Source organism: Salminus brasiliensis, chromosome 11 (genome assembly GCF_030463535.1).
Source record: "Salminus brasiliensis chromosome 11, fSalBra1.hap2, whole genome shotgun sequence".
In the NCBI taxonomy this organism is placed as follows: Eukaryota; Metazoa; Chordata; class Actinopteri; order Characiformes; family Bryconidae; genus Salminus; species Salminus brasiliensis.
The window spans coordinates 33180201-33192971 of record NC_132888.1 but is presented as its reverse complement, the minus strand read 5'-3'; the positions used below and the strand labels follow the sequence as shown (position 1 = coordinate 33192971).

Sequence of the window (12771 nt, the reverse complement as noted above, 5' to 3'; positions counted from 1 at the left end):
GGTAATAATGGTAATAATTGTTCTGAGCTTCGGTCTCTTTAAACTAAGTCCTACCTTATCAGTGGGTGAAACTTAATTCACTAATTAGAAGGAGTGTGTGGACACATAGCCCAACAGCCCCTCCTTAATAGACCATGTTTTAAAATTTACATGATGAGATTTTTATGCTTTTCAGTCTAACATGACATTAAAACTTTGTTTTGTACAGTAGTTTCTTTTTTTTAATTATTTATTCCCATTTTGCTGTGTGGGTGTGAACCCTAGGAGGTTGCTTATTCATCACCACCTTTTGATTAACACCCCCTGTCAACAGTTCAGTATAGGTTCAGATAAATCACAGTCATCAAATCCAAATTTAAGGAATTTAAGGAGAATTCAAACTGAGCTTGGTCTCTGTATGTTTACCTCAGAAGGCTGCTATTGGAAAAGGAACAAAAAGCTAGTACAAACATAAAGTACAGAGGGTGGAGCCTTAGACCTTCAGTGTCTGCGATAGGTCAGTTTGTGAAAAAAATTATTTACATAGTCCTTGAGAGACTTTCATATTTTAATTTTTCATTTCAGGTTCACTTTAAATCCTCTGGGAAAGTGAACAAACAGTACTGTAACTGTAAACTTTGTGAACACAGCTTTATACTTACCCACACTGACGTTGTGCACACATCCCTAACAGGGAGGTTACGTCGAAAATACCACTTGTATACACCCTCTCACTCTCTAGCCCTTAAAGTGAAACTGTGTGAAATCAAATCTACATTGGACATTAACTGAAGCAGTTACACTGCATCTTCATTTAAACACAAAGCATGACTTGCATGTCTTTTCCACAGAAAGGTTGTGTACTTCACAATAGAATATCACTGAGAGAACAGACCTACAGACAAAATGCCTCGAACCAGTAATTCCCACACTTTTACCTTCACTTTTGCAGAAAGGTTTCAGCGTTATGACTGTGTGTTACTTCCATTAAACAATTATGTGTGATTGAATCTTTAAGATGAAATAAGATAAATATTGCATGATGTTAAATTGCAGACAAACTTACAGAGTCAGATTTCCTTACAGTAGTGGTGATGGGAATCAGATGCCTATAAACATTTCTCATTGAACAACTCTGCAGGACTGTTTACATCCTAATGATTAAATGAAGTTTCTGGATTTGGACTTGGGAAATAGAATGCAGAATAATCTTGCACAGTTGTAATAAACACACAGAACAAGATAATTGTCCAGTGACTACTTGATGTACCTGAAGATACAGACTTAATGCTCCCTCTCTCTCACAGCCAACGAAGGTGAAAAATAGAACGGGCTTGAGGGGATAGTTTGTTTTAAACAATCCAGAAAACATGCAGTCTGTGACCACTCATACATTGTCTGTGAGCAGATCTACATGTAGATAATGCTTTCTGCATTTTTATTATTTAGCAGTCTGCAATTATTTATCACTGCAGTACTAACAGCTCACAAACAAACCACTTCTATCTGTGGCTTTGAAGCACTAGTTCAGTCAAAAGACCAATTTGTCCAGTTTGCTTCTTACATCTACACAGGTATTGTCTAATCATCACACACCTGCCTCAAACTGCTATGCACTTTGGTCCACTTGCTTATAAAGTGGGAGCAACTATGTAAGAAAATCTATTTGAGATTACATTTCAAGCTAGTTTGAGGCAAGTTGCAGGATGCCAAACTGGTGTAGCTTATTAGCTACTTAAGTCTTGTTTCTGATGCTGATACGTCAATTCCAAAATGATTTTCAGTTTAAGAGAGAGAGATAGAGATAGAGTCAAAGAGATGCTGTTAGACAGGGCATACTGTCAGTGGTTGTGACAGAAAATGATCTGTGTGAGTGGAGTGTGTTAACAGCTTTTCAGAGAGAGCACAGTAGTGTGATAATCACTAAAGACCCAGTGGATTCCCGCACCTACAGGTTCTCTCTCTCTACCTCCCTCTCTCTCTCTCTCTCTCTCTCTCTCTCTCTCTCTCTCACACACACACACAAACACACACTCACACATACAGAGAGCACATAGCTTACTTTTAGGAAAGCCACAACAAAAGGCAGCTGTCCAAATAATAAATATAATAGGCTGAAATCACACACATACACACATACTTGGCAAAATTAAGGAGCTACTTGACTAAAGGCTGCTCAAATTCTAAATAGTGAGGAAAATCCCAAAGTCAGTTTCTTTCAACATAGATCCACCCAACTAAATCCAGCAATTGTTTTTGTGGTTTATTATAATTAAAGATTAGTGTGATCACTGTAATGAGTACAGTTAACAGCTGAAATAAATATTGTACAACGAGTACTCTGGAGTAAAACACAGTAGATCACAATATTTCCATTACCAATAAACGATTTATGTATATGACTTCTAAATGACTTCTAAAATGGAAAGTAATTAAAAGGCACATTTCTGTAACCAAAATATACACTAGCATGGAATCAGTGTTTTCAATAAACTCCTCTGTCAGATAAACAGAGAAAGCTACAAAACAGAGGTTTACCATTAAAATCAGCAAACTCAGTTGAAGACTGACATAGACCTAAGTATGCTATAAAAAGCTGCCTTAAGTTGTAAAAGCACAAAGCTGACTGCTGCTTGTATTTAATTATAGAATGTTCAGCATGCAAGTATGTGTTTGTTTGTTGTTCTTGGTTCTTTTTAATGAAAGTGATGTGAACCCTTCCTCCCACAAAAAAAGACGACAGTATTAAGATTCTTCATCCCTTAAAGAATGTCTAAGAAAACAAAGCATGGCTGTGATAAGCAAGGCTGTGGGACAGGAGCTTTCATGTATCTGTCTGTCTGTCTGTCTGTCTATCTATCTATCTATCTATTTAGATATCTGTATGTCTGCCTGTTTGTCTGTCTACATCATTGTAGTATCACGGCAATACATAGATCATTTGATGTACAGGGTCAAAAATATACATTCACCTACTTAGATTATTAATTCAGTGGTGCTGTTTAAGGTTTTAAGTTAAAGGTTTTTAGGTCCTCTTAACATTCCTGGTAGTGATCATGATTGACTATAGATGTTAGATTTATAGCCGGTAGATTTACAGGAATGACTTTTGGGTCGATTTCTAAACAACTGTGGATCATTAGTTCAAACAACTGAACGTAAAATAAGATATTGGAAGCTGTTATTGGAAGTTATATGAACCGCTGCATTCATATACATTAATGAGACGGGTTTCAAGGTAGAAGGTGTGGAAGAAATTGCATTGGACAGAGAGCAACCATTGATGTCCCAATCCAACGAAGAGGGAATATTACAAAGTGTGCAGCCATCTAAAAAAAAAAAAAAAAAAGGATGCTGGTGAAATATCTCCCTCCCTACTGCCCTAAATCCAAAAGAGGAGTTTTTCTCTGCCTGGAGGTGGAAGGTCAACATTGCCATGCTAGTTGCCATGGATGCAGCATGTGATGATGAGGTGGAGGGTGGATTCGCCACTCATACAGATACTTTACTTTCTGCATTGCCAGGGATAATATTCACTGTAATGTTGTGGAAAATATGTGTACAGGAATATTTGGATTTTCAAGAATGATTTACAGTACTATGTATGTTGTATGTTCTAATTCAGTTCCAATATGTAGTGTAATATTGTTTACAGTTGTGCACAGTTCTACCCAAAGTGTGTTTCTTATGTTTGTTGTAAATAAGCTTGTGCTTCGCTTTTATACAATGTTGTTAACAAATTAGAATTGCAAAGAGCATATGTAGTAAAAATGTGAAACATACATCTTGAGTGTCTTGTACTTGAGTGTCTTGTACTTGTATTTATATCACTAAATACAGTACACTAAATACATCACTAAATGCTGTCCTGAGCATTTTGTTAGTATTGGAAAACACTTACAAAGTGAACTGTCATAATGAAAACATGACAAAGCCATATGACTATCTTGTTCATAAACAATGGTGTCAGGACTTTTGCACCAAATGCACCAAAGTGAAAACGAAAACGGTAAGATACTGTAAAATGACTACATTTTTCATAGTGTACTAAAAATTAGGCTATCGAAACAACCAGCCTAGAAAGTCACATTATATCAACTGTTACTGAAAACTGAAAGTTATTTTACTTCAGTATTAATTAGCAGCATGTTTTACCTAAACTGTCTGGCTGTAATATTTCTAAAAAACAACTATAGGATCAGTTTCGGCTGATACTCAGCATTAAGAGACTGAGATCAGGTGGCAAAATAACGATAATGGGGCATCTCTACATTTAAATTTATTGGTAATCAGCTGTGTATGTGTGTGTGTATACATATCAAGACTGACCAGTGAGAGTATTAAACAATGTTAAAAGAATTGTTTGTATACTACCACTCCATCACCACAAACTTGGTTGCTTTTTTTATGCAAACACACGTAATAGTATTAACAATTAATTAACAAAATACCAATCCATCAACATATCATTCCAGTATATCTAACTGAATAAATGTTACACGCTCATCACAAGCATGGGTGACAAGTTTAAGAAATGTTGCTCTACATACTTGTGTATGCGTGTTTCTCTAGGCACCTGTGTTCCTGCTCTTAACTGTGATCTGCACTATAATTGGGCTGCAGAACTTTAACAAGGCCATCATAAATATGTCACTCTCCCCTTAAAGGATATCATTAAAGCTGAACGACTTTCTGCAAGGGCATAGACATACACACACACACACACACACACACACACACACACATACATATATATGAACACTTAATCCATTAGACTTTCTTCTTTAAGTCTGCACACACCTTCTCCTTAAGTAACTCTTTTTAAGCAATTAAAAACAACACAAAGTGCTGAACTGTTGTCAGGGGCTCTGAAGTGTTTATAACTCATAACTCACAATAAAACATTCAACAGTGTTCCAAAGCATTCTTAATAGGTATAAATACAGAAATACAGCTGGCGGGAAAAATATATGTACCTTGAGTGTTTTTCCTGTCTATTTAAGGAGCCATGCAGCTGAGTGATAAGGCACTAAACTGTCAAATAAATGATGCTCCAGAAACACCACTGAGATGTTGAAGGCACACCTGGTGCAACCACGCCCCCCCACATACATACACACATGCCAACATTCCTTCCTCAGCTGAAGTAAAGCAATCGCTGGGAACACCTTCATTATTACATATAATCCTTTCCCCTCATCTGAACCTGCGTTCAGGACCTGAAGGAAGCAACAGCCTGGCATTTTTGCAATGGTTGAGAGAACGTTGCTGATGCATTGTGGAGAGGTTTGGTGCACGCCTGGAGGGAGAGCAGGTAGCAGCAAGTAGGAGCATGCTCACTGGTCCCAAACTGGGTCAGTGTGCCAATGAATAGCAGACAGAGTACCAGACAGTGTGTGTTGGTGCGCATAAACACACACTGTGTGAGTTAGTGTATGTGTATGTGTGCTATACGACTATACTATATACAATTCCCAGCTGTTTTCCGTCTATCAATGTAAAGACCCCAAGACAACAGCTGATCAGATATTATGGTGTTGCTTGGCCATTCTCAGCACAACATGGTGCTCTTGTTCCTCTGATAGATGGTGTTCTACAATGTAAGCAATGGCTGAAGTGTTCAGCAACAGATGGGCTACAGTCAGAAGTGATGAACTTTCATAGTTAATCTAAAGTGTCATGAAAAATTGTTTGCCCCCTGTTTAAATTCCTGAATTTGTACACATTTCAAACGCTGGCCATGCAGGCAAAAAGCACTGCTCTTCCAAAGCTAGCAAAGGGGTCTATGTCCTGATGCAACAAGGCATCCCCAAACCATCACACTACCACTACAATGCTTCACAGCTGGTATGAGGTTTTTTGAAAAGAATCTGTCCAAAATGCATTGTTCCAGAATTCCCCAAAATCCTCAGCTTTTCTTGTCTAAGTTAATGTAAGCATTTATATTCCTTTAGTTAGCCATGGTCTTCCATGCATCCCATTCTTGCCCAGGGCTCATGAATACTTACTTTGGCTGCAGGAGTGACCTGCAGTTCTTTGTCACTTCAACTGTACACCTTGTTCTTGGAGAAATATTTGGAAGGCATCCAGTCCTGGTAGATTAACTAGTGTTCCTAATAAATATCAACAATCTTTTTTTTCTTAGATGCTCAAAAATCTCTCTTCACAGTGGCAATATGTCCTTGTTGAACATCCTGTGTGCTGCCCTGTTTACTCTGACATAAAGGCCCAAAGTTACATTTTGATTGGACTGGACTTGGACAAATACCTTTCCAAATACATATTTACCTTGAACACCAAATACATTATTAAATGTATTGTATATCAATGTAAAAACAATCGGAACATTCTAGCTCATTAATAAAATAATAGAAATACATTCATATTATGATAATAATTGCTAGTGCACAACATTATTTTGCACATTCACATTGCACTTGACAACTCATCTTTGCACATTTCTTTTCTATTTTTGTGTAAATGTAGTGTATATATAAATATATATATATATATAGTTATTTTTATTCTAATATTTGTTATTATCCCTGTATGTATTTTATACTTTACTTAATTTAGTTTTTTATTTGCTGTATCTATTTATTTGATATATTCCACCTTATATTCTATCCTGTTGTTTCATGTGGACAGGTATCAACACATTTCACTGCTAGTTGTACTGTGTATAACGATGTATGTGACAAACAAAATTCTGAAATAATGTTTCACTGTTTGCTGCAGTGCAGATGCAAATCACTTCGGGCTTGTTAAGCTTAGCACAATAAACATATTTGTCCATCCTCTGTTTTGTCCAACAGGGTGCAATAAAAAAGTAAAAAAAAAAACCAAAAAAACACACCAATAATCTGGCCAAAACGTGGCTTGTGTGACAAAACATAATGTTTTTTCGAAGCTTCATGCATGTCCCAATTACAGTTAAAGCAAAACTGGTTCTAATATTGTATTATAAAAATGTCCTTTGAAATGTGATAATAGTGGCTCTATTTAGTGCTTTCTGGCACTATTTAGAAAAAAAGCTTTCAACCAATCCAAAAACTGCAAGGCCAAGAACCATTCTCAGTGTTAGTCTAACTAAAGACTTGTGGACACTCATCGCTATAGCAAAGGAAGTATGATGGGTATATGAGGTCATAAAGAAACTATTTGCTTACCATAGCTCCTTTAGCTGGAAAACACTGGCATGTGCTACAGTCTCGCCCACCACACTCCTGTGATTTACCACCCTGGAAATAAGCACATACACATATATTGTCAACATCAATTCCAAAAATGTAAATATAATAAAAGTGATTGATGAAAGTCAAATTACACAATTATTTGACCAATGTCAGATTTGATTAACACTGTTGCATCAGCATTAGAAAGCAAAAGTTTAAAACTGCTGGAAACACCCACAGACCGCATCTGCGAAAGAGTTAAGAATCAAAAAATGGACACATGGACACACCTGAAGCGGACACAACTTGCACTCACTCAGCTAATTAGCAAAAGTCTCTTTTAGGGCGGCCGCTAAGTGTCAGGTGCCAGCAATAACCACTTGCCCATTAAAATGAGTAATTCAAGATTTAGATTTTTTGTAGCATAAATGCAACTAACCTTATATCTAAAGGTCTTGCTTGGTCTTTAGTGTAAACACCCTTGTTTATGTAGGTCTAAAATTATGATATCCAATGATTATATCCTTACACACTTATACTCCATGACTTCTATTGACCTGTTTTACTGACCTGCTTTGCTTGACAGTGTACCTGAAACTTCCAAAGTGTATCCACAGATTATCTGCAATGTCTATATCTATTTGACAGCCTTGCTGCCATTCCTGAACTATCTTGCAGTCAACCTGACTAGACATAGAACACAACGTTTTTTGAACTGAAACCACACACGTGAGCTTTCAGGTAGGACATCAGGAATGTCAACATGCAGAGATAGTGAAAAACAGACAGACAAAAAACAGGAGAGAGAGAGAGACTGGGAGAAGTCTAAAAGAAAGAGGGTGAAAGACCAAACAGTGAAAAATGAGGTGGGGGAGGGGGGCTTGGGGGAAGGCTAAAAGTTAGATGGTGGGGGTGTTGTTTTGTCTTTTAGATAGACTGGTCTGTACAGAGAGAGACAGAAAACTGAGATAAACTGTGCAATCAGATGCCATTCTTCCAGAGAACCACACCTATGTCATACACACAAACACATACACACAAACACATACACACTAACACACACACATACACACACACACACATATAATTACAATACAAAGATTGAAATATTAAACTTGATTACAACAAAATATGTATAATAACAGATATATTAATGTCTCTCTACTCTTCTTTGACCGCAGGAAACCTGATGGACACATATATTTACATCCAACTTACTGCACCAAAGTGTTTTAATGAGAATCGAAATAATATGGAGACCACTATAATATAATAATAGTATAATAACAACCACAGTAACAGAGCAGAAATACATCTTATCATTTCATATTGCAGTTTGCAAAGTAAAAGCTTTTTTAAAGCTGCTTTTGCTTTTCTATACACTGAAGACATTTCGGTTTGAGATCAAAGATCATGGATCACAATTTCAGCTTTTATTTTGATATTTTAATATTCTTATATAATGACACTAATAGAAGACTGACTGTTGGTCGTCATTGATCTGCTACCTGCCTCAGACCAACTAAAGTTATGTATTTAATACTGTGTTTACATGAATTCTACTAATGTTCTAACTGCTGCTATTTTATCAATTTTAGCACTATCAACTTTAACACTATCATCTTTGCTTTTATAATTCTTACCATAATTTCTGCACAACATATAATGATTATATTACTACCCGACGAAGGAACGACAACTTATATGTTGTTAAGGTGACTTCATCTTTCCACACTGGATCTTGGTGCCATCATTTCCCCCAGGTAAACGGCACACGCAAGCGGACAATCCGTGTAATTTTAAATAGTCTTTGTTGAACTGGCGCTTTGATGAGCCACTACGTGGTTCAGGAAGCACCTCACAAGGTTGTCTAGCCATAACAACACGCCGCTTGTCAAAGTTGCTTAACGTCTTACGCTGGTCTACTGCTCCCACATCCTAACATGTCGACAACGAGACCTGACTGTTATGGGATAACCAACGTCATTCGCTCCAGCTCTCAGAGTTCATAATATTTTGGGTCACAGTAGTGAAATATGTGGAACCTAAAGACATACACACACATGCACACACCTTAACACTTGAGGCAACCTCCCAAAACATACAGTCTTCATCTAGGAGTCACAGATTGCACAGTGTATATAAGCAAACTTCAAGAATGCTTCCACAATTCTCCTTGCTGTTACTAAATCCATAGTCGATCTCTCCTTACAGAATCTGCATGACTATATGCATAACCGATACGGAGTTATGCATAACCACAGGCTAATACAGACTCAATAAGGGAGCAGGGAGGGTGAAGGGCCTTGCTCAAGGGACCAACAGCGACAGCTTGCCGACCCCGGGTATCGAACCCACAACCCTGTGCTGAGCCACCCCTGCCCCTCTCATTACAGAATCTGCATGACTATAACCGATATACAGCTATGCAATTTTATAGTATCATGTCAGGCAAATATCTACTCTGATTGATTCAGGATTAGCTGCAAGAATTCAATTTGTTTTCTAAACGATACATTTTCAAGCCAAAAACAACCTCTTTTAATTGATTTCAAACAGACAGTTGTGTAAGTTTTTTTCCACCTAGTACCGTTCAGACCCTGCCATTTCTGCCTGTCATTTGTTAACCAAGCAGTGAAGTGTAAATGCTAGCTAGCATGTGACACACCTCCCTTGTACAATCCACCATGATCTGAGAAGTTCCAGAGTATCGTAAAAAACAATTTACTTTAAGATAATTTCATGGAGTGATTAAGAATTAAGAAAGACAAAATCAAAGGCAGGAAGAGTCACTCACTTCATACACGTAGCAGTGATAGGGAAGGAGGCGGGGGATTGGTAAGTGGCAGTGACAAGACTAGTTACCATAGCAATAACCCTAAACTACTATAATTCCCACAATACCATACAAATCCAATGACTAACAGCTTTCAAAAGGTTTGTGGGTGGCATGCACACGCTGGTGAAATTACCGTATTTACCCTAATACGGGGGTATTAAAAGGTGCCCTAAGCCCTGTGGTCCTCTAAGTCATCAACAAATGCACCTATAGTGTCCTTGGGAGCACCAGCTTTAAAAGTGATAAAGTAGGACATATTTATGGTTGCGGAACAATTATTGGTACTTTTTATTACATTTAATAGGAAAAATTGTTTAAGACATGCTTGTACCTCACACTTGAATATTTTCTTCCCTGCCACGATGCTCACAGCTCGGCTAAAAGGGTATTGTGGAGTCTCCTTTATAGAGGTCCTCACCAAAGGGCTTAGTAAAGGAAGACAGAGGGCACCCTTTAGATTAGCAGAATGAGAAATAGGATACCCTACAGCGTCGTGATCCACGTAGGCTCGAGCACATGAGGACTACAGTACCGTGACGTTTGGTAAGAACACATGCGCCATTACACCCCTATAACACATGCATAACAAAGATTACAAAATACTTCTATCTTGGAGAAAGATAAACTATCTATAAAAATCTGAATATCAAAGGGTGTGTCTGTCAGGTAAGCAGGAGGTCTAAAATATGCATTATCATCATTCACTTAATGCATTTCTGTCACTATAATTTCAAGTTCAGACGTCTGTGATGAATAGTTTTCACCCAAACGCAAAGCACTGTGGATTACACACAACACATTAGAAAGGGTCAAACCAAAACACACAGCCGCAAAGAAAATCTTGAAACAGATAAAAGGATCACACAACATGACACGTGACTTTCTGTTGCTAGGTAAATGCATCGCAGTGACTGACTTATGTGCTGAGTAAACAGAGAACACACAAATATGTGAAAAATACATGCACACTAAAATGATAAGCACATAAATTTACACTGGCATAGGAATGTATATTCACACGCACGCACATACACACACACGCACGCACACAGACACAAACAGTTCTTTGATTATAGCAGTAATTATTGCTATGCATTCTGAACTGTGAAGCTGCCTGTGCCAAAGTCAACACATGGTGGATAAAGATGATGAGAGAGACAGAGTCGAGGTGTCTGCTGCCCTGATCTTTTAGAATACATGCAGCTCACATACACACACTTACCATGCGTGTGTGTCTCCGCAAAAGACCACCTTTTTAATAGCAATTAGAATTATGTGAACATAACACATCATGCTACACAAAGACACGAGTGCACACTCACAGACACATGGACACACACACACACACACAAATTGTGTCTGGCAGCTTGTTCAAAGGGATAGTGGTCTGTAATGATTTGAGTGCTTGCGAGTGCTTGCGATGACATCATAGGCATTTGAGATGGACATGCTGATGGTTCAAGAGCATGCTAGCACGCTTCCCTCCATGCTAGCCTGATGAACAAGATTACAGGTTCGGGGTCAACGCATGACTGAAAAAAGAGATTTCCCTATTCAGCTCTTTCTTCAGTCACTTTATCTCCTTTACTCTCCTTTAGTACAGAAAATTGAGAAACTTAAAGCCCCTCAGATGTACAGTAATCATCTTATAAATTTGTGAGACTCAGTGACACACTGTCAATCCAAACTTGTGGGTTTTAAACATTATCAGTAACTATTATTCAAAAATATATGGTCAAATGTAATATTGATAAATAAATTATGATGCCAGTGCAGGATGCTATGGTTCCTTTATACATGCTTGATTGTTTTGGAGCTATTTGCATTTGAGTTCACTCTGCTCTTTTAATGAATAGCCTCATCTAGATGCTCTGACCTCCCTTAAACATGGTTGGAACCTATTCTTCTACATTTTCTCTTTTTTTATCTCACAAAAAAAGATTTTACTAAACTAGAGTGGCTACTAAACGAGGCATTACATATGAAAAGTGTCAGTAGCCTTTCTCCAGCAAAAACAGTCGAATTCTTGGAAAAAGATTAATCTGTATATAGGAATCCAGCTTTGGGAGTGTACATATACACAAGCAGAATAACAAGGATATCAAGAACATAGATGTCAAAAAGATAATAGCCTCACTGTACATTTATGCTAATGTAGCGCTACAGCATCAAATAAATGTTCATCTGTGTCTGTATTAACTCACAAGAGTGTGTGTGTGTGTGTTTGTGTGTGTGTTTGAGAGGAGGTTACATTATATTTAAATGTCGGTATGTCTAACAGATCCTCCAATGCTGTGGCTTTGTGACCTAAGCCTGGAGTCACCCAGGCAGGCAGGTGCGGCAGGTCCACAGAGAAAACTAAATGGAATAGCAGTGATGTAGTTATCTCAAAGTTATTAGGACACTTGATCATGAAAAAAAGAAAATACTGAAGACAAAACAGAAAAAAATAGTAATACTTTATATCAGTCAGAAAAGGGTTACACAAATTGCTAAGTAAGATAAAAGTAATGAATATATATAAATAAGACTATATACCTTTTAGACCTGCATGTTGTTTGATATATTGATATATTTGATATATTTAGAGGCACCCTAAATGGCACCCTAGAGGCACCCTAAATGTAGAGGCACTTAGAAAAAAGAAGAAACATTTAGAAAAAAAAATAATGTATTTAATTTGAATCTATTCGAATATTTGACAAATAAACAAGGTGGGATTCAAACTGAATTTCTGAGCCAAGGTGACAGTCAGAGCCACTATTACCATCGGAACAT

General features: G+C 37.5%; 1 protein-coding gene across 1 annotated transcript in view; it reads right to left on the bottom strand.

Annotated features, from left to right (window-relative positions):
* The window catches only part of col4a4 (collagen, type IV, alpha 4), a 52083-nt gene that overhangs the window by 31070 nt on the left and 8242 nt on the right, over nucleotides 1-12771 (bottom strand). The window contains exon 8 of the mRNA XM_072690913.1: nucleotides 7149-7220. Coding sequence (XP_072547014.1) covers nucleotides 7149-7220 — 72 coding nt within the window. The remainder of the gene's footprint in view (nucleotides 1-7148; nucleotides 7221-12771) is intronic.